The following is a 27,104-nucleotide window of genomic DNA, read 5'->3' on the forward strand; positions in this document are numbered from 1 at the left end:
CAAGCTAAAAAACACCAGTGGCCACTATGGCCTTCATTAAGGCAATTCTGAAACTCTGATTTTAAAAACATAGGGAGGAAAAGGAGGGAGAAAAACCTCAGATGATGACTGATTTGCCAACAGCAGTGTGCAGCAAGGGTAGGACAGAAGCCATGTCTCCTGATACTTGAGTCACTGTAAGAGATTTTTCACCACAACTTTTTCCCCTGAGAAACTGCTTCACTGAAGCTGCAGTTCAAATATCCTTCACTTCAAGGGGCTGAAATTTCAAAGACAATGAGTCCTTCCATGAAACCCCATCCTCATGTTGCTCTCCCTTGTGCCTGAAGGAGATGATGCTGCTCCTATCTTAATAAGGGGACATTAACAAACCAATGACAATGGTTTTGAACCAGTTTCATGTGCCCACAGCAGACCAAACTCTGTAAAAGCCAAGAGATATAGGTTTGCTATCCCAACTGCAGGCTTTGAGCACAGAGTTTTGGTTCTATGCACCAGTTTGTGTATCCTGGAGAAAGGAGGACTGTAATACCTCAGTGACATGGCATGGGGACAGAGAGCCCTGACACTCAGAGACAGACAGGCAGATCCCAGCTGGCTTTCAAAGGGCAGGGGAGATACTCCAGTGCAAACCCCAACATCCAGGATGAGAAATTAAGTAAATGCCCCAAGTTCCGTGCTGTCCCAGCTATACAAACCAAGGGCTACAGGCAGCTCCAGCACACCTGCACAAGGTCCTGTGATGGCAGAGACCCACTTTCTTCATCAAAAAAAAGTAGGGAGAATAAAAAAGTAAAGAAAAAAAAAAAAATAAGATGAAAGCAGATTGTTATTTCTAGTGTTTCTAGATGATTTTTAACACTTTGCATTCACAAAGTGAGATGTAAGAGTCCAAAAAGCTGCTTAAGGGTCACTCCACAAATGTGCCAAGGCAGAGGCCCCCAAACCTGAGGGATGCACTGAATTACTGTCCATGAAGGACTTGCACTTACTTTTGTTTCTTGCCTCTTGGACCACAGCTATGGAGTTTGTAGCAGGTGCAGTGAGAAGAAGCTATAAAGAAGTGACTCCCAGGCAGACACCTTGGCACTGCAACTGCACTGAGAACCACACCACAGGATGGGTCAGCACTTCTGGAGACTCAGCTCTCCTAACCAGGGAGCATGTGGAGACTGCCAGGTGAGATCTGCAATCATGCTTTTGGCACTAGAGATCCCTCACAGAGACTCAGACCAGCCAGTGAGACAAACCTGAGTGCACACCTTGGTCAGGTCAGACAGACCAAAGGCACCGATCAACTTATCCCATCCTCCCACCTAAAACAGAGGAGAACACAGTACTGACCCTTGGAATTGTTCTGATGACTGAAGAGCCAGCTTATAGCACAGTGCTGAAGCTGACTTTTACTTCTTGCTAAGTCTTATTCTGAGTGTAAAATTAAACAGCTCATTTTAAAAGCAGCAAAATAATTCCCCATTTCAGAACACAGTTCTCAGGGGGAAAAAAAGTTTGCAATTTCAGCAGGGCAATGCATGAGATTGTCTGTTAATTACCAAAGGAAAGGCAGCTGGTTCAGTTCCTGCTATCTTAATCATTTTCCTCTCTTTGATGTCTTGATCACATCTTTTGAACAACACGCTTGAAGCATAACACTGCAGAGAACACTTATTTTCATAATGAAAGGGAAATATTTTGCTCCATGAATAATATTTAGTTATCCTGATAGGCTGCACTGATAGGGCTTCATATATTGTGTTTTCAAACTAATGCTGAGTTTAAAAGGCCTGCAGGGCAGTGCAAGGCTTCTATCAAATGATAAATACGTAATCGGTGTACGTGTCCAGCATCCTTTAAAGTGATATCAAATGGTTTCTAATCAGAAAGATGCAAGCACCCAAAACTTTCTTGTCCTAAAGGCATGAAAAGGAAATTTACTTGTTTCTCATTTTAGTTTTCAAAGTCAAAATTTCTAGGCCATATGAAAATGACATTAATCCTTTGCACAGTGTGACAGCATATCCACTGTTGCAAAGAATGCATAATCAAAAACTCTCTCCCACTTCCCACAGACATCAGAGGTGGCCAAAAATCTGGAGCAAGCACACAGTTTTGAAAGCTGCCAAGAACAGGATGGAGTTCTGTGAGAGTTGCAGTGATCTATAGAAAATATATTTGCATGTTCCTTCACACAGTGCTACAGTACCAGGAAAAGACAGATGATGACCCAGCTACATGTACATGGCACCAAATTCCTCAAGAGGCAGCTGGCCATGAGCACTGGGACAGCAGCTTTCTGCAGCTGCCTGCAGTTAGAAGGTCTTTCCTTAATAAATGGGCCCCATTCAGTGTGGGCTGAGATTCAATTTATCCTAACTGTAAATCAGAATCTGAAGTCAATAGGGATATCCCCACCAGGCTGCACACCAGAGTAACAGGTAGCAAAGCATGCAGGAGAACTCGCTGAAAAGATGTTCAGAGACAGGAAGAATGTCTCCAAAATATTTATGACCTGGGCAGAAAGTTCAGAGTTATGGCAAAAACTCAGCCTTTGCTCTAATTCTCTATGTATAATCAGAGTCTTGACATTACAGGTTACACTGAATCTATCTAAACAAAACCTAGCTGCAGAGGAGTGACTTCAGGATGCAGACTTTAAGCACAACACCCACTTCCTCACTCTTTTCACTTGAAACCAGATGTTTTTATATTTGTGTGTATGACATTTATGCTTAACAATGCAGACTGGTCAAATTTGCTGAAACAGTGAGCAAAGCTATGGTTAAACTACTTCCTATATGCAAAAGCACTTTGTGTGTGTCACAGAGACTGGTGAGAGAGAGGCACAACTGCTGCCCAGCTGAAGTGGTCAAATCTGCTTTGAGCTGCAGCTGGGCAGATGTGGGAGGCAGCTGGTCACTGCTTACCATGGCCTGGTGCTGCCCCTTCCCTCCTGTGGTTACCACCACACATCTGCCAGAAGAACCAGGTGTGCCACCCCTTGAAAGTACAGAAGAGGAAAACCCTACAGGAAATGAGCTCTAGTTAATCCCTCCTGGTTTGGGAGGAGGGAGGATGTGACCTGTGGTTGGGAGTAGCTGGAAGAGATGACACTTTACCCAGCACAGGATAGCATCCCTGACCACAGCTCCTGCCTTCCAACCAACATCAGAGCTTCTCTTCCAAAAAAGGAAATAATCTGGGACTCTTTTGGCTCCATTAATTGGCTAACCACTGTCTCAGAGAAGCACCAAGACAAAGAGGTTGCAGGAAGAGGAGCAGGGCTGCCCCTGACTCAGCAGCATTGTCACTCCACACAGCAGGAGCCTGACTGGCCCTGGCACCCAGACCCATCTGGTCCTCTGGTGGGAACTGCATGGGGTATTAGAAGAGGGGATGTGCCATGCCCCCAGACATGCAGCAACAACCTGAAGCCACTCACACCACCAGCACATGGGAAAGAACAGGGACAAAAACATATTCCCAAACACCCTTGTCCTTGCATTTGCACCACTGCAGAGCAGCTTCCAAAAGCTGCTCACTTTCATATTTAAAAGAACCTTTCTATTCCATGTTCTGGTGCTGCAGAGGCAGACCCAGTCTGAGGGCAGCCCTAAAGCCAGCCCAGAGTCCTGCTCAAGTGACAGAGGCCTCCCATGCTCTACTTGGCCTTTCTCCAGCAAGATCCAAAGAGTGGAGAAAGGCAGGGACCAGCATTAATACCAGCCAAGACACTGGAAAGCAAGGGAAGCACTGCCTGGGGCTGAGCCACACTCATCCTGCCCTTAGAGGAATGGTGGGCAGAGAAGAGCACAGCCCTCCACTGCCCTCCCTGCTAGGAGCAAAGACACACACACCCCTCAGCCACAGTTTCATTCTCTAATTTAGCACTGCACAGAGCAGAATTCTACTCAGCCAGTTTCCAAAAACAGAAATAGACTGAATTTTGTTGCTGGGCAGCCCTCTACATTCACAGAGCCAGCAAGGGGCTACTCCCTGTGTCAGTGCTAAGCCACTAAGGAGCTGGGATGTGAAAACCCTCAGGGGTGCAAGGCCAGCTGAGAGCCCGAGCCAGTGCATCCTGCAAAAATGTCAGGAACAGTTGCTGCAGCAACTTCAGTTTCTTGCCCCTACAACTCTTCCCCAGCACAGAGCAGCCCAAGTAATTTCCATCACCAGGGTTTTGTGCTACCTAGGGAATGCTAAGCATGCATCTGAATTCTGATTTTAAAATTAATATTTATTAGGAAATCACATTTCTACTGGGTTAATGATATATTTCACTAGAGGAGTTTTAGGGCATCCTAAGGAATATTACTGTATCTCTAAATATGATTGACAGACACTTAGTGTGTTTGTAATTTGGTCTATTTTCAGCAACAGTAATGATAATAGCTTTTATATCCAGCTTCTCCTCCTGCCAGCATGAAGGAAAACTCTTACAGTCTAAGACAACAGCAACTAACACAGGATAATAAAACCGCAGATTGTAGAAATACAAAGACATTCAAAATAAATCAAATTAGAAGGTGTAATTTGAGAGAGGCAGGCATCTCATGTTGTGATAACAGACTCTCTTGCTGGCAAATCCATAGCACTCCATGGCCAGAATCATCATTAGCATGTTACTTTACAAAGATCTATTAAACCAGGACAGAAATGAAAAGATTTCCCCACCACAAAAAACAGTGAAGCAGTGGGAGTTGCAAAAGAGCCTTTGATTCACCCTTAATTTACCAGATGAATCATTTCATATTGAGCAAACATCAAACCACACTAGAGAGAGACAGCCCAAAACTCCCAATCCCTGAAGCCACTTCAGTTGGCTCACTAAACCACGCACCATTGATCACACACATCACCAAAGTGCCATGATTTACCTTATTACACGCATTAGTTCATTCATGGCATCTTTGCATAAACCTTGACCTGCACTGCAAGACCATTTGACTCAGTTTATCTACAAAGAGAGCAAGTCTGCTCCACCATGTATTTGAGGAGACTGAGTTTGAGGCAGGGTGAGCTCCCCACTACTCATGCACTGTTACTTATTAAGTTGCAGTAAATGGCCCATGAGATTTAAACTGAGATCAAAGGGAGACCAAATCCTGCCCCTACAATTTTGGCAACAATCTCTTTGCAAGATCAGTTTTGAGCACGCGGAGTCAAAATCATTATTATAGTTCACTGCTCAAGCATGAGGAACCTCAATTCTTCTGCCCAGCAAACCTCCATGGACACAAGGAATAATTCAGATGTGGCAGTTACCTGGTGAGTGACAAATGGTTTTCTTCCTCAGCTGCACGTTCCCAGTGAAAGAGAATGAACCAGTTTTTGAAAAATCACATCAGAGAAAAAACTTCAGAGGAAAGAGTTTTGCAATAAATGTTCTTCATTTCAATCCCCTTTGTATAATATTTTAGTATTAGAGTAACAAAAAGTTTAGTAAGCATTTTATAGCCAGAGTAGCACTGCTGAGTGTTAGCCTCTCTTTATCTAAGATGAGTGACAGCTGTTGGCAATCCCCCAGCCCAACTCCTGCTAATCCCCATCTGCCAATGAGCCAATATGACCTCAGGAAATGGGCCCAGTATCTCAGGCACGTTATCATTAACATTGTCCCACCTTCCTACTTTACAATTTGTTTCTGTGCCTTCACAGACACAACATCTCTGGGGAGGCTGGAGAGGGAGCCAGGCGTCTGCTGTTTGACCCAGGTGCTTTAGCTGCACCTGACAGAACCTGGCTCATTCTGCACTCAAGGGTCCCAGTCATGTCACTGCCCAGGAGATGCTTTCTTGCCTCCTGACCGGTCAGTGCAGTGTGCTGAGCCCAGCTCCTCAGGCCAGCAGCTAAAACAAAGAGCTCCTTGATGTGCTCAGCTACCACCTAAAACACCACTAAGGACAATCCTTGTTCTTGCCCCAGAACATATTCAAGCAGCCAGAGCAGCAGTAGAAAACCAGAGTCACACCTGATACTGGTCAGGACCAGCTGAAGGGATGCTGGCATGGGCAGCTTAAAAACTCCCAGAAACAGTGCAGTTTCTAACACACCATCTCCTGAGGAGACAGTCTCACAGAGGCCTACAGACCCCCAAACAAATCCCAAATCCACTCTCTTGGGGCCACTCTTTCTGCTCAGTGACAATAGGCAAGTTGTGCCAGGTCCGACACCTTGTAGGAATAAAAAAACCCCACTAAGATTCACACCATTTCCATGCAGGACTGCATAGGCCCCACCAGGAATGTATGAGTGTTTCACAAGTCTTGGAGAAGCAGTTAGCTGTAAGCACAAAGCATCACTGCACTCTCACCAGCCCTGGTTCCTCCCTACCACCCAATTTTAGTCTCTCTACACATGAACCCTTTTGACAGAAATTAACAAAGGACCTGCCACGAACAATCATCACTATCCCAGCTCAAATGTCCCCCTCAATGCAGGAAGATGGTTTGTAACCTTCTGGTTTTGACATAGCAAATTACATTCAAGAGTTGTAAGAGCTTCCCTCACGATCCCCCACACTGCTACCTATTGGGGACACTTTCACAGTAAGCACAGGCTCCAAAGTGCTTCTGTAGTTTCACTGATGCTTGTAGAGAAGTGCAAAGACATCAACTATCATTTTAACAAGTGATCTCTGCACATTTTTCCTCCACTGAACAGTGAACTTAAGTCCAAGAAAGCCTGTGTTACTTCTACCAGTACTTCTGAAACAGACCACAAAGCTCAGTGTGAAAACTGCCTTAAAACATAAGGGACCATGTTCCCCTCTGAGGTCTCCAAAGAAAACAGCCTCTAAGACAAAGTTCAACAGCTGAAGGGCAAATGAGTCTCAGGCTGCTTTGATGAAATAGGCTGCAGCCATCCCAAGGCCTCCTTAGTTCACTGACACATCTTGTAGGACTGATTTGTTAAAAAAACAGGCACTGAGTTGATGCCAGAGAAGACACTGAGCAATCTTCATGTCAGGTCCTGGGAATGCACAGGGGGATGGAGAGACACCAGCAGGATAGCTGGCCAAACAGCCAGGGTCAGAGACAGCTTTGGACAAGGGGCTCAGTACTTAGGAGTAGAGTTAGCACCCAGCTTTGTAAAGGGGACAGCTTCAAGTGACACTAAACTTAATGGCAGTAGATCCATAACCTCACAACTAAGACTCATGAGGACTGAAATCCCAGGGGTTGCTATGGCCTTTTCCTTACCCCAGTGACAAATGCCAAAAATATTTAAAAAATAGCAGATATGGAAGATGAAAAGAGAGTGTGTTTGTCTGAAACATCCCAGCATCATTTTTATATCATCAGCATCACAAACCAGCCTACAAAGGAGTTTGCTGATAATCACCCCAGCTATCTCTGCTGATACATGTAAGATGTGGTACATCATTTCAGTACAAGCTCCAAATGTGACCCTGGCTCCTTTCCCCAAGCACTGAGAAACTCTTGTTATGTTTGGCTCTCCCCTTGTCATCCCTTCACAAAAACAGCACGCTTCCACAGTGTCAATCTGGAATTATTTACTGTTGTTGAAGCTCAGACAGAAACCACAGGCCACCTCTCCTCTCACCCAAGTAGGACATGCAGAGATTGTCCAACTTCACCAAGTGCTCCAGCAACCCTGCCAAGAGTGTCATCAGGCAAGCTGCTGCTCTCTAGAACCATGCCCTGCTCTCCCACTCCATTCCCAAGACCTGCTGAAAACCAGTTTATCAGTGCTATCAGAACATTAAATAGACATCATCTGTTTAAAATTACCTTCATTAAAGCTAACCTGAGAACATCACCAGCCACATTTTCTCTCCTTTGCTTTTGTAAGCTGAGTGTCACTTGCAAGGCTTTGGACCAGCTCTGAAACTCCCTGAAGGGAGGAAAGTGAAACTGTGAAAGAACCACAAGTTACAGACATCTTCCCTCATGCTGACACAGCTCAGGGATAGGACAGGTCCAGGAGTGCATCTACTCCAAATCACACCTGGCTACATCTGGACAAACACCCCATCAAGGTCAAACTTACTCTTGGCAGCTGCATCTGCTGTGCCCAGAGGGCAAATAACCCACACTGAACTGCTGCCACTGCCTGGGCTCAGCAGCTCACCTGCATTCAGTCTGCAAGAAATGTGAGGCAGGAAAAGCTGACTGCTCTCTACCTTTGAGGGTGGAGACCAGAGCAGATTGGCAGAATGAGGGTTAAGAAGGAACAGGAATATTCTGTAGAAAGTAGTGGAAAGAAGCAAGACAGGAGGTCAAATCAAACAGAAACCTGTTTATGCAAAAGGACAAAACAAGTGTGAAAACACCACCAGCTTCTGAATAATAAAAGGAAGTTATTAACCATCAGAAGAAATTTGAAGCTTCCAATTAAGCCAACCCAGCAACCCTGAAGGTACTTATGTGGGAATGCAATATGCTTGTACAGCATTAATAACCTAGATCTGTCCCAGGTCTGTGTTCTACAGTTCCATGACCCACTCAGTACTTTCAGCCATAAAAGACACTTCTTTCCATCAGCCCATATTATCCACTAGCCTTGTGACAGCTCTAAGGCACTTGTGCAGGAGACAGACATACTGCTGCAAACACAATGCTCTCCCTGTCTGATCTGCCCACCTTGCAGAGAGGTGCTGATGTACAGAGTGTTGGAGGACCCTTGGATGAAAGGCATGAGGTAAGTACAAAGCCTGAATATATATTAATAGTAATACCAGACATGGTATCTCTAACAAAAATAAACTGCCACTTGACCCAAGGCTGGGAAACAGAAAGTGATCTGCCAAGGCCCAGATGTGCAACACCAGCCCACAAACACGTGATAGGATCCAGAAAGAAGTGCATGGAGCAGAGGAGGGAGCTGGAAGTGATGATGGGAGGGTCTCTTTCCCACAGCATGCACTGTGCTTCCTGACTCCATCTGGCTGGGACTCAGCTCTCACTGCTATGAGCAACACAGAGCAAGGCTCAGCAGCCTGAGCTCCAGCCACACACCTCAGGCAGATCTGGGAAGGCATCAGAAGGTACAGGCTGGGACAGAATGAAGCTGTACTTAAGCTCAGCATTACGTTTTTAACAAACTTAGATGGTAACTGCTTAACAGCAGCACAGAGAACTCTGTGCTTAGTCTTTAGCAGCTGGCAGGTAACAGACTTTCTGACCCAAACACATGACTTGTTTGCTTGTTAAACACAGCAGTCTTCACCCCAGAAATTTGTCAATTTCTTGTTTGAACCACTTGTCCTTTCAGTCAGTATCACTTGTCAACAAAGTGTTAAAAGCCTAATTACCTAAATAAAATTTAATTGTATTCCACCTCATAACCAAGAATGCTATAATTCCTCATTATTGTCAAGAGCCTGAACCTGTTCATCATCTACCTGAGCCTGTATCAGAAGAATTCATGCTCTGCATTCGGATGAGCAACTCTCTCCCCTCCTTCCTCTGCTTCTACACTACTCCAGCTGATGTGGGATATGATTTCAGACAGGTTTGGTATGAGCACAGTTGGAGTGTTCCAACCCCAGAAAGACCAAGCAGAGGTATGGATGTGAGGTTTGTCTGTTTCAAGCAGATTAGATCCTGTCCACTGAAGGTAACTTTACAAATCTTTTCTTTTATATCCTTCACAGAAACAGCTGGAAATAAGTCTAGAAGCAAAACATGGAACAAGAGTTACAAGAAAATTATAAATGTTTTTATTTGATCTGTGGTGAGTGTTGTTTCTGAAAGCTATGGAAGTTAATTTATAATGTTAGCAATTTGACAACCAATCTTTTTAGTAGGAACTCAGCTATTGTGTTTTGAAACAAACAGGATCTAGCATGGGCAGGACCTTGCCTGTGACTATTACTTGCCTATTATTTTATCAACTAGAAGCAAGGCTGGGCTGCAAAACCCTTCACCCTGTTTTACATGTAGAATCCAAGAGTTTGTCTTGGCTAACATAACCAGAAGATCAAGGTTTACAAACCACGGCATTTTTGCTAAGCAGGTACAGGAGCCCCATCTGACACAGATATGCTGGAAAGTGCTACCCAGAACTGCTAAACCCTACAGGTTTCCCATAAACCATCATAGGTTTTTGATGGACACAGAGACTAGAACGTGGGCAACAGTGGGAAAAGAGCCTGGGAACTCAGATAAAGCCCCAAAGAGAATGGACACTTGCTGATGACAGCATTGCAAAGTTGGCTTTGGTGCTTGGCTCCTGGTAAAACAATGACATAATGCTGTGTTTACTAGCAGGGAAATCTGAGGGTTGGAAATGGATCTGTGAAAAAACCACTAACACGTTTTTTTGACAAGCCAACAGATTAACATCTATTGTCACTGGGGCAAGGCCAAACTCCACTGGAAATGGTCCAGGAGTTTGATGTCACCGAGAGGCTCACAAGGACGTCAGCTGAAGAGTGTTCCCATGTCATCTCAGCATTTACTGCAGTGCTACTGCCTGAAGCCACCACTGCCTTCTGCTTAACCCCTTCTGCCACAACGTACAGTAGGGAACACACTGGCCTTTTGGCAATAGAAGTTTGACCCAGATCTGCTGCAGCTCATGTTAACCAGATGGCTGATAAAGGGCCAGGCAGGACAAGCTGCTGGCAGATAAAGTACACATTTGACTGTCAGACCCTTGTTAGTGCTAACTAAAGTCTCTTTTTCTACAAATAGACATAATGTCTTCATTTGACTCCTTAGGATCTTTTCAAGTTACCTGTGAACCAAATCACATGGCCAGCTGCACCCTCACCCTCATCTGAGTCAAAGTCTTTAATCATAACCCAGCCAACGCCTCTCACACACAGTAAGACAACAGCCAAGAAGTCACAGCTCCACACAAGATCCCAACAAAGGATACCTGGAATCCCATAAATGCCAGTGCCTGGCAGAGAACAATCTCACTTTTATCAGATGGATCAGGTCCCTGATGGCTCAGAATCACTGTAGGGATAACATGACGGGCAGAGCCCACAAAGCCCTTGGCACACAGGCTTGAGTCACCTTTCCTCAGGAGTGGAAAAAACAGTGCTGTGCTCTCAGTCTTCCACAGGTCCTCAAATCCCAGAGGAAGGATCTGGTGATTGCCCATAAGATGCTATTCAGTCCAGGACTACTGCATTTGGCAGAGCACCTAAAACTCCAGAACTAAGACAATGGGAAATAACCCCATGCTGTGGGCAGTGTTAGAGCTTGCCAGAAGGAGGGGAAAGAATTGGAAGAATAAAAGAATATTCTTAGGGTCTGGCCAGGACTGTGGCCTCAGCTCTAATGGAACCAATTGCAAACCTCTCCTTTCCACCTTATTTCTTTGACCACGCTCTTCTCTTGCTCCAATGCGGAGCAAAGATCTCACATGAAAACCCCAATCCCTACCAAACATCTGCACACTTTCCCAAAGTAACAAGAGAAGAATTCTGTAAAACAGCAACCCTAAGGGTCATTCTGGCCAATACCAGGGCAGATGTACAGTCCTACAGCTGAAGGGGTGGTAGAAAACCCAACACCATCAGCAGGAAGTGCCTTGCTCCCATCCCCAGCTGTGAGTACTCAGACACTGCTCCCTTGGGCCAGAGCCCCAGTTATTTCAAAACAGGAGATCCCTCCAAGACAGCAGTGCCTCACACACCTGGACACAGTCACCCTCCAGTGCCACCAGCAAATTGCCTTTGCTGTTCTAAGGGCCACTGGTCCTTACAGCCAGAGGACAGAGGGAGGTTTCAGGACAGACAGATGGACTCTACTGCACAGACCATGCCTGCAATCTCCAAGGGATGTTACCCATGGAAAATTCACTGATAGTATTTTTAGTTTAAATAGAACTATTTATACTGGGGATGTCTGTACTAAAGGATGAAATGCAAGCTACAGCTGCCCAGCTCAGAAACAGGTGGAAAGCTGCTTCTTTGAAACAGTCTAGAGTTTTGACACAGACTGCTACAATCACAAAGACAGCAGCAAAAGTTTAAACAGAAAATTTCTTCTTGAGCAATAACAGCCAAAAGACTCTTCCATATGCTTCAAGTGAGAGTATTCCAAAGGCTCTCTACTGCACTAGATTCCTTTTGAGTAAAACATCCTGGGTTGTCTTTATAAAACACTTTTTGCTGAAAGGTTAGAGGAAAACTTAGGTGAATTCGGGGGTGGGGGGGAAAGAACTTGTTAAGAACATTCAGGGCTTGTAAAATGCATAAGGTACAGGATTGCTGCCTTCTGGTACATAGAAAATCAGCATGGATGTTCCTCTAGAACCAGTCACTCTTTATTCTTCTCTAACAGTATCTTCTTATTAACTGAAAATAAGCAGCCTTTTCATTTATAAAAAGTCATAACCAACAATCTGTGCTACTTCAGAGATTCTAGACAGTTTCACCTGATATAGACATATTTATAAAACACACACACACAGAGCTTCCTTCCTATTGCTGGCTTTCCTCTTTCCCATCCCAGAAGTCAGCTCCAGAGCCTGTTTTCATCCCCCTGAGGAAAATGCTGAACTGTCTTCCTGTGACATGTCTGGGAGATGGGAGGAGGGACATGCACTTAATCTCCATGGCTTTCTTCCAGAAAAATACTTCACATATCCTGGTTTGTTTGCTTTTAAATTCTAAGTGATTTTAATGCCAGTGAAAGTTGCTGGAGTGATAGCTCTGGGAAATTGCAGGCATTAGCAGGGGTGTGCCAGCTGCCCTGATTCTGCAGAAGACCAGGAGCTCAGCTGCCTCTTCTACCATCCAGCACAGGCAAAACCAGCCCTCAGCTCAGGTTGCTCAAGATGAGGCAGGTGTCAGAGCATCAAATTTTCAGGCAAAATACACTGAGCTCAAAGCAGCAAAGCATTTGTAGGGCATGGGAATTGGAAAACACTTAACTGATTTTCAAAGTATTTTGCTTGGGGTCAGAGGGGTTTACTGGCAGGTTTGCATCTGCTGGAGAGGGGAAAATCAGGAATAACCTTCTAGGCACAAAAAAACACATGCATGAATTAATGTATAAATAATAAATAACCTTAGTCAAAGAGTGGGAAAATCTCACAGGATGCTGAGGGAGCAATTAGAAATCTCATCTTCATAGAGTCAGGAAAGCACTAATTGAGATGTTCTCTATTGCATCAAGCCCCTGAGGGTACAAGAATGCTTGGAAAGAAGGTTTCACCTGTGCCAGGAGCTTTCCTGACAGGTAATGCAGAGACACCAGGGAGAGATCAGCCAGCAGCAGCCAGCAGCCCACTGCCAAGGGCTGCTCCCAGAAAAACATACTCCATGCCTCACCTCTAACACTTCCACAGACCCTGGGACTCCAAGACAGGGAGGAAAACCCATGGGGAACAGGCTCAGAGTCAACAAGCATGGCTGGGATCCTAGATGTGTTTCCTCAGAAGGGAATGTGGCTCTTGTGTCATCCCATCCACAGCTGTGTCGCTGAGCGCTGTCAGGGAAGCACCAGCTCCATTCTCATTTCCCAATGACAACCTGACCTTGGCCCTGCTCCCAGGGACAGCCCTGCAGGTAGAGGAAGATGACCCAAACTTGGGGGTGTCAAAGCTGATGCCAGCAGTCAGCCCTGAGCTAACACCTGCATCTTTACACTTCATAAAAGGTGAGTAAATCCCATTGGCTTTGCAGCAGAGCACACCGAGATCCAGAGAGCAGAAAGGCCACACTGGTTAAAGGCTCTTCTACCACACTGCACAATGTCCTGTGTGTATCATACTGGATGTTTGTTCAAACCTTTCTGGGTGATTTACGAATTTCATGTGTTAAAGTTTGCATTTACAGGCCAATGGACAGTGGAGAGCCACACTTCCAGTATTTCTGGGGCAGCTTGGAAGGCTTCTGTAAAGGAGACAGAATGGCAGTGTGGAGCTCCTGTTAAAACACAGCTATGGTTACTAGAGATTTGGCATGTTTCTCCCTGTGAACAGAGACAGAGGTGTTTTCCTTGTAAACAAGTTTGCATCAAGCCTATAAAACCATGCTACTGACTGCTGAGAGCATCAGAGCCCAGTGCATCCCTGCATTTAGCCAGCGTGGTTTATAGGAAAAACAAAACACACCTCCTTGGTCACAGAAACAGTGCCAGCAACGTATCAAAACATTATTACTGCCAGTCAGGTTTCAAACAGGGTATGTGTGGGACCACACACACATTTATGGACACTTAGAGTCTATGAATATTTTGTTCTATCCAGTGAGTCGACTCGAACAAACTAAACAAGGTGCATTAATACAACAACAATAATACAGAATTACAGTCTTATTGTGAAGCCATGGTACACCCTGAGTAGTCAGTGTCAACTATGACCAATTTAGAATACACTGCAGCAAAGTAGTGCAATGTGTGATACTCTGATGGAAACACAAATTTGGGGATCTGTATTCTGACCACAAAAGGAGAATGCTCCCAGTCCAAGTTGTAGGTTGGTTACCTACACATTGAGCTCCTCTTCCAAAAACTGGATTAAGAAGGAGCTTTGTCAAAACCAAAAAGCATGAGAGGACCAAATAATACCATTACCACACTCAAGCACTTACAGGTACTACAATGGATAGAGTATTTCTTTGCTATACCTTCACCCAGGGTAATCTAAAGGTTATTATCCTTCCTCATGACCACTTTTTGCAACAAGGCCTAAATGCTGATCAGACAGTAGCTTGGGTTACCTCTATGCCAAGACAATCACCTGCTCAGCTGGTTGAGACTGTCTCACTGCTCCCACCTGCCTGTCCCTGTGTGTCATCACCTGTCCCTAACAGCCTAGTGCAGACACCATCTTTCAGGCCTGTCTGCACACAAAAGCATCCTTGCTGTGTAAGAAATGCTCTTATGCATTCCAACCCTTGTCCCATATTTATAAATACACACAATGAGAATACCATAAAATTGACATGTAGTGAATGTGAGCTTGAAGGAATAAATTATTATTATTATCATTATTATATTTATCCGAAGGTGGAGCAAAGAGTGAGAGCGCTAAAGTGGGAAGGCTCTAAGCTGAAAGATATTTTGCTTTGAAATCCTTTCAGGTTTCCTTTTGCTTCACCCCTCACACCCCAAATGTGAAAATGTGCCTGTCCAGAAGAGAATGACAAACAGATCCTGGAGACTGAATTTTTGCTTTTAAAGTAAAGACAAAGGAAAATGCACTATATTAAAAAACTTAGTAATTACAAACTTCTCAGTAAAAGTTTCAATAAAGCCTCTCTAAAGGTGTGAACCAAAGCCCAGTAAAGTTACTAGGAGGGTTTTTTCCATCAACTTGACTGTATTTGGCTTTGACACTACCTGATTAAACAGCAGACACCACCAATTTCAAACAGTATGCTACTGTACTGCTCTCTGCCTTCTCCATGCAATATTTACACAGCATGCTCCAGGCAAGAAGGTGTCTGCTCTGGCTACATGAAAGCATCCAGCCTCACAATGTCACCCAACACACGGTGCTGTCAGCTCCTCTTAGGATCCTGGGGACCAATTCCCATTGCGTGAGCAGCACAGATTAAGAGGATACAGCATAAAAAAGGAAGATCAAAAAAAAAAAGAAAACCATTTCATGTTAGAAGGTCCAGCTGCTTCCTCCCAAATGACTAAATTAGAGAGCTTGTACGTCACCTCCTGCCACAGGTAGGGTCACATTGAATCCCTCTTCCTGTTTAATCCATATAAAATGGGAAATGGGTTTTGAGGAAGACAATGATTGAATATGAGAGTAGTATTTTTTCAGATTGTGTACTTTGTATCAGGTAATTGCAAGACTGCTTTGAAAGCCAAAGAAAATAACATAAAATGCTACCACACACTTCATGGGTGGCTTTGGGTCAACCACTTAGCTTCTTGCCTCGTGTTCTCAGTACCAGCACAGATCCTACCTTGCAGGGACAGGAGGAGGCAATGCCTTAGAGCTGGCTCTCTAAGGGCTGGGGCTGTGGGTGAGATGAACAGACAAGCTGCTCCAGGATGCAGGAAGTCTGGGCTCCCTTTCCTATTCCAACAATTGCTTCCTTAGGATGTCTGTTCACCTCTCTCTCCTTGATTTGGTGTGTCAGTTCCTCTCCCTTTTAACTCAAAGCAGTGAGACTGGTGTAACTTTACGTGGTGTACAACCATCAAGCTGAATTGCACCAGTGGGTTCCAGCACCCACACACTGCCCCCAGACAGGGCTCTCTTGAAGCCAGAGGTTACTTGCAGCTATCAGCACCAAAAGCATTTGTGCTGTCTCTTAGGACATCATCTCCCTGGCAACCAAGTCCCAGTGAAAGCCAATAGTAGCTTCTTCATCGTTTTTAAAATGGAACTTGGAGGCTTTGAAGCTTTTGCCCCTAGCTCATGGACTTGCTAAAAGCTTTTCCCCTGAACTTTCATTTGGCTTCCCTCCCAGCACACTCAACCACAGGGGAGCCAGTGCAGGCAGCCTGCTGTGACATAAAGCCTCCAGATTATTTCATCCTGCCCTGACCACCACACATCAGGACAACTACCTTGTCTCTCTATTGAGAGATAATCTATTCCAAAGGCTGGGGACAACCATTTGCTTTGGAAACTCTTGAATTTAGATACCACTGTCTCTTGGCTGAATGTCACCAGCCTAAAGCTCTGCTGGAAGAGAGAACTGGGAGTGCACCTTGATCTTTTGGGCTCCCCACTGTGTTGAAGCAGCCTCAAGCTGCATGGGACAACTCATTTGGTGAGCCAAGCAGGGGGAATGCAGCTCCTTCTCCCAGAGTAGCAATTCCTTCTCCAGGGAATATTAACACAGGAACAAAGATCCTTGCCACTAAACCATGTCAGACTCTCCCCATCAGTGCTCGCCACTGTATAACAAGCAGATTGGAACAAAGAGAATAAAGCCATGAAGATCCCTGATTGCATCAGAGCTGCTTGAGTCTGAGCAGTAAAAGCAGGAGCAGCCAAGAGACAAGGAGCAGAGCTCGACCCTAGCAGTACAAGATTTTTCTTTAAAGCATGCTGACATTTTACAACAGGTCATTTGTGACAAGCACACTCACGTTCTCCTGGGAGCAGTGCTGAAACCCTACACAGCAGAACTTGATCCTTTAAAAGACAGCTAACCCGAGGAGGTTAGCAATCATATCCATGCAGCAGAGACATTCCTACAAGAGATCTCAGCATTCAGAGGTGGCATTAGGTAACAATTACCCTGGGGAGAAACTAGGACAGTATACAGGCATCTCAGATGACTGAAATCAGCAATGCACCTTGTCTAACTGGAAGGAGGCAGAGCAGCCACTTGAAAGCCAAGAGCATTTTACCTTACTTCTGTGCTGGACAAAGCTGAAAAACACACAAAGCCCAACTGCAACAGGAGTAGAGCAGTGCTGAAAGAGAAAATCCCTACTGATGTATCCATCCTGCCCTTGGGATGACACAGGCACACTTAAGAGACCTCAGAAATGACCCCAAGCATATAAATGTCTGGTGAGATAATGCACATCAGAAACTGCTCAGTTCTCAGCAGAAAAGCAAGTGGTAAGAGAGGGAGGTGGGGGATCCTGTTCATCTGGCTTTTAATGAATGTTTGCCATCACCCAGGTCTGCAAAGCAGTGAGCAGGTGAAGGTGCTAACCCAATCTCATCTCCCTGGGAGCAAGATCAAGCACATCTGGTAGGCAGAGGCTCCCTGCAGGGCTGCTAAAGGAGACAGACATTTGGATAAAAGGGCAAGCTATCTGCCTAAAGATAACCTGGGAGCAGAGAGAGGGGAGGGGAGGGGAGGTGTCCTCTTTAAGATCCACAATGGATGGCTGAAGGAGGTAAGCATCAACAGTGGATCCTTTTAAATACAGAACGTGTTTCTGGTTTGGGATCATTTCATGCTTAGTTCAGATAATCACAGTTTCAAACCAAAAGCCAGAGAAGCTACTCCACAAACAGATAAAACCTCCTCAACTGAGAAAAGAGAGTTTCTGTCTTTATTGCTTAGCAGGGGCCAGAAAAGGGATTTGGATTTTGCTACCAGCTTTTTCCCTTCAGAATGATTAACTGGCACCTTCAACCATTAACTGCACTGTCCTAATCCACCCAGCATCACTGCAGCACTGCTCAGCCAGTGTGTGACCCCTGTTGCATCAGGGGTCTTTCCAACAAACCCAGACTTGACCTTCCTGATATTGTTCTTGTTAAAAGTAAAGGGAAGGAGGAAAGCAAGGAGATTTAACATTTTTTGAAGTATTTTCAACTGCAAATCAATTTTTAAAAGATCATCTGTATGGAGAAAGAAGAAATTAATTTAGAAAGCCAAAAGCTCTAAGAGCAGCAGTAGCTTGTGTTGGGAATATACCATACAAGAGGCATGTGGTTATTGATCCAACCTTCTGTTTATCCTTTCACATGCTGCCAGCCAGGGCCCTCAGCCAGCCAGGTGGTGCTGTGCTACCCAATTGCTGACAAGGACTGCAGACTCCTTCCCTAGTAAGGATTTCCCACAAGAGGGTAGAGAGCTGGCTGGGTTCCTATCAAGTAGTACTGGAGCCAAGATTTTAATCTATTCCCGCAGGCAGAGCCCTATTCAACTTCCAGTGAGGTATTAAACTCTTCAGAAGTTTCACACACACGGGATCATAGCAGAGGATATGTAAAGCTGTCTTCTTTCTTTAACTTTTTTGAGTCAAGGCCACAAAAGCTGTGCTCATGTCATGAAAGACACCTGCTCCAGGCAATGATTCCTGGCAGCTAAGCCAAGCAGTGCAGGGGCTTATGTGCTACTCACATTTAGCCCTCTCCACGTGCTCACAATGCCTAAGGTGTGCCTTCACCTCTCCAGGTTCCACTATGGTCCTGAAAGATCACAATTAAAAGGAGAGAGAGTAATGTTAAAATACCTGCAATACTTAGGTCACCATCCACCAGAGAAACATACTGTTAATCTGATGCCAAGGCACGTTTGCATGGCCTGAAGGCTTGGCAGGAAGACATTTATGGATGCTGGAGATAGAAAAGCTTTTTGATATTTCAAAGCTACACAGGGCAAGGAGCATAAAGCTTTGCACTCTCCAAACTATCCATAGGCAATGGAGAGAGCTAAATCCTAAGTGATGCTAATACTACTCTTAGAAGAAAATAATTGTTTCATATAAAAAAAAAAAGAGCAGAGAATCAAAGAAAAAGCAACCAATGGGTCAGACTCAGGGAATTAAATTCTTTGAAAGCACAGGTTCACCCTCTGACTTACTCCAGCCAAAGCCAGATGATCCTATTGTGCTGAATACTGTACAGTCATGGATGGAAACTAAGTGGGACAAAGGCAGACACACCATTAGTCACCCAAACCATTAATTTGTGGGGTTTGGGCAGAGAATAGGACACATGGAGGCATGGAACTATTGTAAAGACGACACTCTTAGAAAAGGTGTACAGTGAGAAGGCTGAAGGGAAAAAACAAATTTGCCACTAGAAGGATTAAAGAGAACTTCTTTGAATAGTCTATGTTACTGTTTATTAACATGAATGACAATGATCATCAAGGAAAAAGATGTGTTTTACAGGTAAACACAGGAAATATTTTCTTTCAAATCCTGTAAACACAGTGTCGAAATCCCTGTTTTCTGGTCATTTTCCAGCAAACAAGAAACGAACAGTGTCAATTTCTCTCAGCAACCCAAGAGACTGGAATAAATTGGAATCTCTTGGAAGATACTGTTACCAGTTATTTTGTATATTTTGGTGCTTGGCAGATATACTTCTCTGATGCTGAATTGCCACCACCTTTCATGTGAGACAACACCCTGCAGCTGTATCAACCACAGTCCACAGCAGAGCCTGCAAAAACTAAAGAAGTCCTTCCCACCTGGAAACAGTGAGTGCATAATAGACTGAACACACAGATCCAGTTGCAACCTGAGAGGATATAACACCTAAAACTTCCACTCCTATGAACTGGGCACAAGATGCTTAATTCCATGGTAGATGAGCGCTTCAGCTTTACAAGTCTGCATCTACCAGCAACATAGTGCCCTCTAGCCTTAAACTGGATTATGGTTTAAGCCTCAGAGGAAAAAGCTCAGTGATATGCAACACTAATATAAAGGTTTAAGTCCAATCTTTGGCCTTATCTTTTCAACAATCCATTCAGCTGCTGATCAGCTCTGGAGAAATCTGGCAGACACACCACAATGCCAGGAAACACAGTATACTCAGAGCTATTTCACACCAGATGCAATAGCCCCTCAGGCTTTTCCTTACCAAAGCTGGAAGACTTATCTTCTCTATAGATAAAATCCAACTTTCTGTGTTTTAAAATACACGTTAAACCTTGACAAACAGTTAAAGGATTTGGTGCAACTAAAACCCAAAAATGGCCAGAGAAAGAAGAAAAGATACTTCTCTGCCTAAGTGGAGAGAGAAAAGCTGCTGACTGTATGCTGCAAACACCTTCAGGCAAAGAAACCTCCACATGACAGGCTGCAACGCAGGAGTCCGGGAAAATTGTAAAAAAACTCTCCCCTAATGCTGTGCTATTGGCAGTAAGGTGTGAAAGGAAGAAGCTGAAAGAGAGATAAAAGAGATCTAAACACAGAGTCTGCCTTAGTAAGCATACAGACAGGCTGCCACTCAAAAAAAGGTCTGAATGTAACTTAGGGGTGAGAACGAGCAAAGATGCGCTCAGCACCGGCGGCTGCCCGAGTCCGGCCCTGCCGCAGCCGAACCTTGCCCCGCTCCCCACCGGGCACCCCGGTCAGGACACGGGCAGCCTGGGCAGCCGGGAAACCTGCCCCATCCCGCCCCGGGACTAGTGAGGAAGAAGGGAACATCCACCTTCCGAGGGGAAGGAAACTTCAGACTGGTAACATTAAAACGAGCCAAGAACCCAACGGGGTGAAAGAGGGTGAGGAAGAAGAGGCGCACCTCCACAGCAAGAGGCGGCGGGGAGCCCTGCGGGCGCCTCACCTGCGGCCGGTGTCTGGCACACAGTGAGGAGAGGGACGGCTCCGGACACGGCTCAGGGCACGGCTTAGGGCACGGCTCCGGACACGGCTCAGGGCACGGCTCAGGGCACAGCTCCGGACACGGCTCAGGGCACAGCTCCGGACACGGCTACGGACACCGCTCCGGGCACGGCTCAGGGCACAGCTCCGGACACCGCTCCGGACACGGCTCAGGGCACGGCTCAGGGCACGGCTCCGGACACCGCTCCGCTCCCAGCCCGTCCTCCCGCACACGTGCGCACCCCCGGGCCCCGCCGGTACTCACGTAGTGCTTCGAGGGGTTCCTCCGCTTCTCCACATCCACCACGTTGGCGTCCAGCACGCTGTAGGACAGCATCTCGGCGCACCCCGGCGGGGCTCCGCCGCTCCCTGCCGGCGCTGGCCGCGGCGATGCCGGGCGGGCGGCAGGGAGACGGGCGAGGGAGGATGCCCCGGTGCCGGCTCCGCCCCTGCCGCGGCGGCGGCTCCCCGCTCCCAGCAGCCCGGCCCGGCCCGGCTCCGCTCCCTGCCCGCTGCCCCGGGGCTGCGCGGCCGCTGCGGCGGCGGGAGGGGCCGGGCCGGGCCGGGCGGGCGGCTCCGCCCCCGGTGGCCCCGGGGGGCTCCGGCGGGACGGGAGCCACCGCCCCCAGGGCCGGAGAGGCGGGCGGCTGCCCCGGGAGCCCCGCTCCCCGCCGGAGCGCCTCCAGGCCCGGACACAGCCCCGCTCTCTGCTGAGACCCCGCGGCCCCCAGGGCGCTCTATCCCTGCAGAGAGGGTCCGAAATGCCCTCCCCGAGCGGCCCGGGCCACGCCGGCACCCCGCCAGTGAGGGGCCGAGCCGCTCCACCGAGCTCAGGGCCGGCACCGCTCGGGAAGGTCCCACTGCCTGTCCCTCGGGGACACACATCACAGCTGCAGGAAGGCTGCACAGACCCTCCATTGTGAGGGCTTTTAGAGCTACGAACCTATTTCAGCTCTTTGTATACACATGCACAGGTAAATGGCATCATCTTCCTCAGTCCCGCTCCAAGAAGAGTTTGCCCAGAAATTTCAGGTGTTTTTTGGTGTTTTTTTGTTTTGTTTTTTGTTTTTTTTTTTTTTTTTTTTGGGTTTTTTCTCCTTTTCAATAATGCATCATTACTTTGCATATTTTAAAGTTACGTCAGAAATGGAAACTTCAATGTGATCTTCCAGCCCTCAGCTTGTTTCATGACATTCATTAGCTATTCACCAAATTAACTGAAGTTACTAAGAACTCTCTTTCCTCTGAAGTCTCTTGCACGTGCAGATTTTCCAGTAAGATTCCAGAGTGCTGCTGACGGCTCAAGACCTGCCAGCCCAGGAGTGCAAAGAAGACCAGCTGCTGGCAAAATAAGCTTCTCATTTACAGTCAGAACAGTCCATCTCAATATGATTTCCTCTGGCGTGCTCTAAGCACAGTTTCTGAATCAGAACTTTTACAATGTTACTGGCCCTGAAACAATAATCATGAGACAGACACCAGAGTCACAAAGCCTTAGGTATTTGGGCCAGAAGGCTGGCATTGAAAAGTGGATGTTTTCAAAACATAGCAGGTTTCCACAAGCAGTTTAAGGGGAGGGAAAAAAAAAAAAAAAAAAAAAAAGCACAAGATATCAACTACTACCAGGTGGGAACCAGGTATCTGCTGACAAGGACTGATGCTCTCCCTCCTCAGCTACTATACAGAGTTTACCAACAGAAATTACCTGATATAAAACGATAAAATCCCAGCATCCCACCCCAGGAGGTGCACAGGTATACATGACACAAAGAGAGCAACAGAAGGGAAAACTTTGTGTACCCGCTTCTGCTGGCACTTTTGAGGCTTATCTTCTTCAAGGCACCCTCTTCTCTTTTTTGAGGGACTTCCCACCTCCTAGCCTCAAGCATGACACAAGGCAGAAGAGCAATTATTTACATTAGAAACCTTTGCTGTTTAGACTGGCCAAGAAGTCCCTGGTGTGCAAAGCAATTCTTTCTTCAAAATGTAAATATTCAAATAACCCATTGATAAAAATATTCCTTATGTGGCCAGGCTTTCAGGTCTTGGATGCCTCTTCTCTGTGAACCAATATACATCACACATTCCATCCCCTTCTCCTATCACCCTGTCCAAAAAAAAAAAAAAAATAAAGGGTCCCCTCCATTGTTGAAAACACTCAGGGTTTGTTTTAAAACAGCTTTCAAAACATGTCATTGTGAGGGAGAGACAAAATGCATCGTTCTCCAAACACTCTGCCCCATCCTTCCTGACATTCTTACTAATTGGCATCTTTTTACTGATACTCTTCTGACCTGCTCTTGTAAGGAAGGAGCTTCTATTTTCAACCAAATCTGATACAGCTGCCTTGGGGTTTGTGCACTTCGGTGTCTACCCCTTTCTTCATGGCATCTGGTCTACTGTTCACCTTCCCTCTATTCAACACAATTTGATTCTCCTCTGCTCCAGACAACCCATCCTACCTGTGAAGCCTGGCCAGCCTTTGTACCTCTGTCCCCCTCCTCCTCCCTCATCTGATGGGTTTGTGCTCACGGCCACCTCCTGCTCTCCTTGTTTGCTTGCTGCATCTGTCCATGCATGTAGGAAAAATGTGTGTTGCCAGGGGCACAGATAGTTCTTTTAAAACATGTACAACACCCAGTCTAATGGGAGTCCAATCTCCAAGTATTGCAAAGCTGGCAGAAAAATAACCAAAACCCCTTATTATGCTGCAGGCTTGGGAAAATCTGCTCCTGTCTTAAGCAGCAGCTGGGAAATTGAAGCTGACGGCACTTCCCAGCCTTGTGTTGGAGAGCTGGGCTCCGGCTGCTGGGGCTGAGTGAAAGCGAGCCTGGGTATGCAGTGAGGAGCACAGCAGGCTGGGTGCCTGCCCTGCCCCACCTGCACACAGCTTGTACCTCATCAGGGCCATGAACATCAGGCTGAGGGACCGTTAATTTGTGAGAAAATATCCAACTCTGGAGATTTTAGTGCTAAAACTCCTAGTATTTATATTTTTGTTTTCTTAAAGCCCCCATTACCGAAGTCCCATCATTGCATATGAGTATCACTGCTATTATAACAATTTTAACACATATATTAATATATAAATATTAACTGCTGATTTAATAACTTACCTTCAAAGACTCACACTTTTGATAAATTTCACCTGAGGAACACCCTGGGAAATTCAGCTTCTGAAAGTTGAAATAAACCAGCTATTTTTAAAAGCTTTTTTTCTGCTCTTTTGCTAGGTGGGTATTTGGGAAAAGATTCTTCTTTCACTTTTTTTTTTTGAACAAGCAGGTAATCACATTAGCCCCACAGATCTAGTGCAGCTACATGGCAGCCTGGACTCTGCTCCAATTACAGCAAAAGCTGATGCGTGACAGAATGTGTGTGTGTGATGTTGTCAGAGCTGGAGCATGACTTGAGTTTTCATATTTCAAGAGGACTCTCTCATGCTGGCAAATTTTTTGTAAATAAGCATTTGAGTTGTAAATTAAAAACACTTGGATCGTTAAATCAGTGAGAAAATAAAACAAGGGACAGGATTTTCTGTGCTCCATTAGGGCCATTTCTAATGCCTCTTATTAATTCATGGCATGTCACTGTAGATAGGTAACAGCCCCTGAATGTTAACCATGCTGGGGTCTAACAGCCCTGTCTGTGGGGGCTGGAGTTGTTGTTAAAGATGATTTTCCTTTCTGTTTTCTGGCTGGGCAGCCAGGTGGAACACAGTGTTTTCCTGTCCCACTAACTGAAGAGAATCTAATGGTGCTCAGCACCCTGGGGGGGAAGTAAAATGCCATGAGCTGAGCCCCTTGGGGGAAGGGGAGCTGTGCAGTGCTGTGCATGACAGATTAGCCACACAACTCATTACTGGCAACTGGAGTTGCATGCATAATTTGCTAGACATGGTACTAGAGATGTGCCCCTTAGGGTTTTATTGGCTCTGATGTGCAACAGCACAACACAGAGCCTTTGTTACACTCCCATCTCAGCTTCTGTACTTACAAAACCTCAGCTTCTTAAAAAGGCTGCTTTCCATGCAGTCCTTCCACTTCAGTGTTTCAACATACATGGCTTTTGATAGGAATGACAGGAATGGGAGAGCCTGTCTGGCATTCAAATCTCAAACTCTGAAACAAAGCACAGTGTGATTTTTTTTCTTATTTTTTAAAAAGCAAATTGCATTTCATCTTCTTGGGAGATTACTGCTCTTCGTATTAAATTCACTCTGGGGGTAAATAGACCCAGCTAATACGGTAGAAGGCAGCCAAAGGAACCAGCAGCAGTGCTGGCAGAGCAAGACCCCCCTCCTCTAGCACAGTTTCTTTGTGCCCCTTCCCCTCCCAGCCTCCTTAGCAGAGAGTGCTGCTTTGTCAGCCCTCTGTGCAATCTAGTATGATGGAAAAACCAAAATAATCATTCCTTCTGCAGGCAGTGTACATGTTTTTCCAACGGCATAACAGCTTTTACTTACATTATGAAAGAGCTGCTTCACCCTCTGGACTTAAATTATAGATTATCCTTTCCTTGAAGCAGCTATCTTACTGTTTAACCCTTTCATGACTAACGTTATTTTTCAGTCCTCTCTTAGCACTTGAGGATGAAGGATTTCTCACTGTGGTTTGTGCCTTGCATGATGTTTAGGGTGATAGCAGCACATTGCACACTGCTTTTCATCCATGTACACCTTGTAGTTGCCATTTTTAGAGAGGCTTTGTAGATATCTCCTGAAGTGCTTAAAAAAATAAAGCGAGCCCAAGCCATACTTTTCTTTATTTATGATATAGGTGTCAGGCTTACATTTGAGACAGCTGAAGTTTACCAAACTGATCACAAGTTTGGATTGGGATTCCTCAGGTTTCTTCCTGGATGCTATCCCTGACTTCAGCACGCTCACTGTTCTCAAAATAGCACATTTTCAGACTGGTTTCTGTCTTATCCTCTGCAAAAAAAATTGGTAATCTCCATTATTGAAGACATGGGCTTTTTAAAATAAAGTCAGTCTAGGAAGAAATAGTCTTACTTTGCATTTTCTTCCCATGTTACCTCTGTGTATACATACATGGACACCAAGATTTAAAATTTCCACCAACCCCTTTTGAAATTTGAATTTCTTTGTTCACTGTTTTCACTCATTCAACCCTTTCTGAAAACAAACAGTAATTTTATTTGGCTGTGCAGTCCCTAGAGAAAGTAGAAGAATTTATCTGCCAATATCCAAACCAGAAAACATTTGACTGACAGACTGTGAACTATAAAAATGTACAAATAAAACATTATAAAAAGTTGCTCGTGGAACTATAGTTTGAGCACAGGTGATGGACACACAAGTTTGGCATTGTGAGAAGAGTCTGTAGCATCCAAACTCTACCACTCAGCAGTGGAGTGCATTAACTTTTTGTTTTGTTTTGTTGCCTTCATGCAAAAGCAAATTGGCTTTCCCAACTGAGAGACTTCTGTAGGAAGAGCATTTTTGGATCTCCTCAACAGCAACATCATCCCATGGGTAGACATAAGGAGTTTGGTTTTTCCCCCCAGTTATTAGACTGGGGTTAGACTTTGTAGGGTAACAGTGGAGATGCTTGAAAAATAAAATGCCCTGTAGGATGTTAATTGGTTGTAACAAGAATGAGATCATCCCAAAACAAAAAATGCTCTGTGGAAACTGAAATTACAGTTTTCTCTAGCAGGGCCTGATGCAGGTGTGCTTTTCAGCTTGCAGCAGAGAACACATCATCCACATAATTCCAGCTGTTTATCTGGATCCAGACACGTGTTAAGCCCTGGCCATGCAGGACCAGGATTGCAAGCCTAAAGAGCCATTTCACTAATGGACTCTTCCTCAGCCAGTTTTCTGGTGACTGAGGCACACAAACCACCTGTGAGACAAGGGCAGCTTTACCTTCAGGATCATTCTCATCAATTCATGACAACATCTGTGTGATAATTACATTATCTTGAACATTTTGGTCCTCAAAGGCATGTTGGTGGCCAACTCTGACTTTAGCATCTAACTTTGAGCACTCAAGGCATTGGTCTTTCAGGATGGACAAAAAACTCTGCAGAACAGACCTTTTCAAGGATAGTGTAATGAAAGCAGAGGAAGAGCATATAAATACTGCTGTGCTCTATGTAAATTTGCCCAGCTGTTTATGCTAAATGTTCTCTTACTCCATTTTTCCT

At 45.5% G+C, this 27,104-nt stretch overlaps 1 protein-coding gene across 3 annotated transcripts in view; it reads right to left on the reverse strand.

Moving 5' to 3' along the window:
- SH3PXD2A (SH3 and PX domains 2A) overlaps positions 1–21,295 on the reverse strand; it is a 243,305-nt gene extending 222,010 nt beyond the window's left edge. For all 3 annotated transcript variants that reach the window (XM_056494898.1, XM_056494899.1, XM_056494897.1), the window contains exon 1: positions 21,196–21,295. In XM_056494898.1, coding sequence (XP_056350873.1) covers positions 21,196–21,267 — 72 coding nt within the window. In that variant the 5' untranslated portion in view covers positions 21,268–21,295. The remainder of the gene's footprint in view (positions 1–21,195) is intronic.
- Positions 21,296–27,104: the final 5,809 nt, after the last annotated feature.

The sequence above is a fragment of the Oenanthe melanoleuca genome, chromosome 6 (assembly GCF_029582105.1).
Source record: "Oenanthe melanoleuca isolate GR-GAL-2019-014 chromosome 6, OMel1.0, whole genome shotgun sequence".
Lineage (NCBI taxonomy): Eukaryota > Metazoa > Chordata > Aves > Passeriformes > Muscicapidae > Oenanthe > Oenanthe melanoleuca.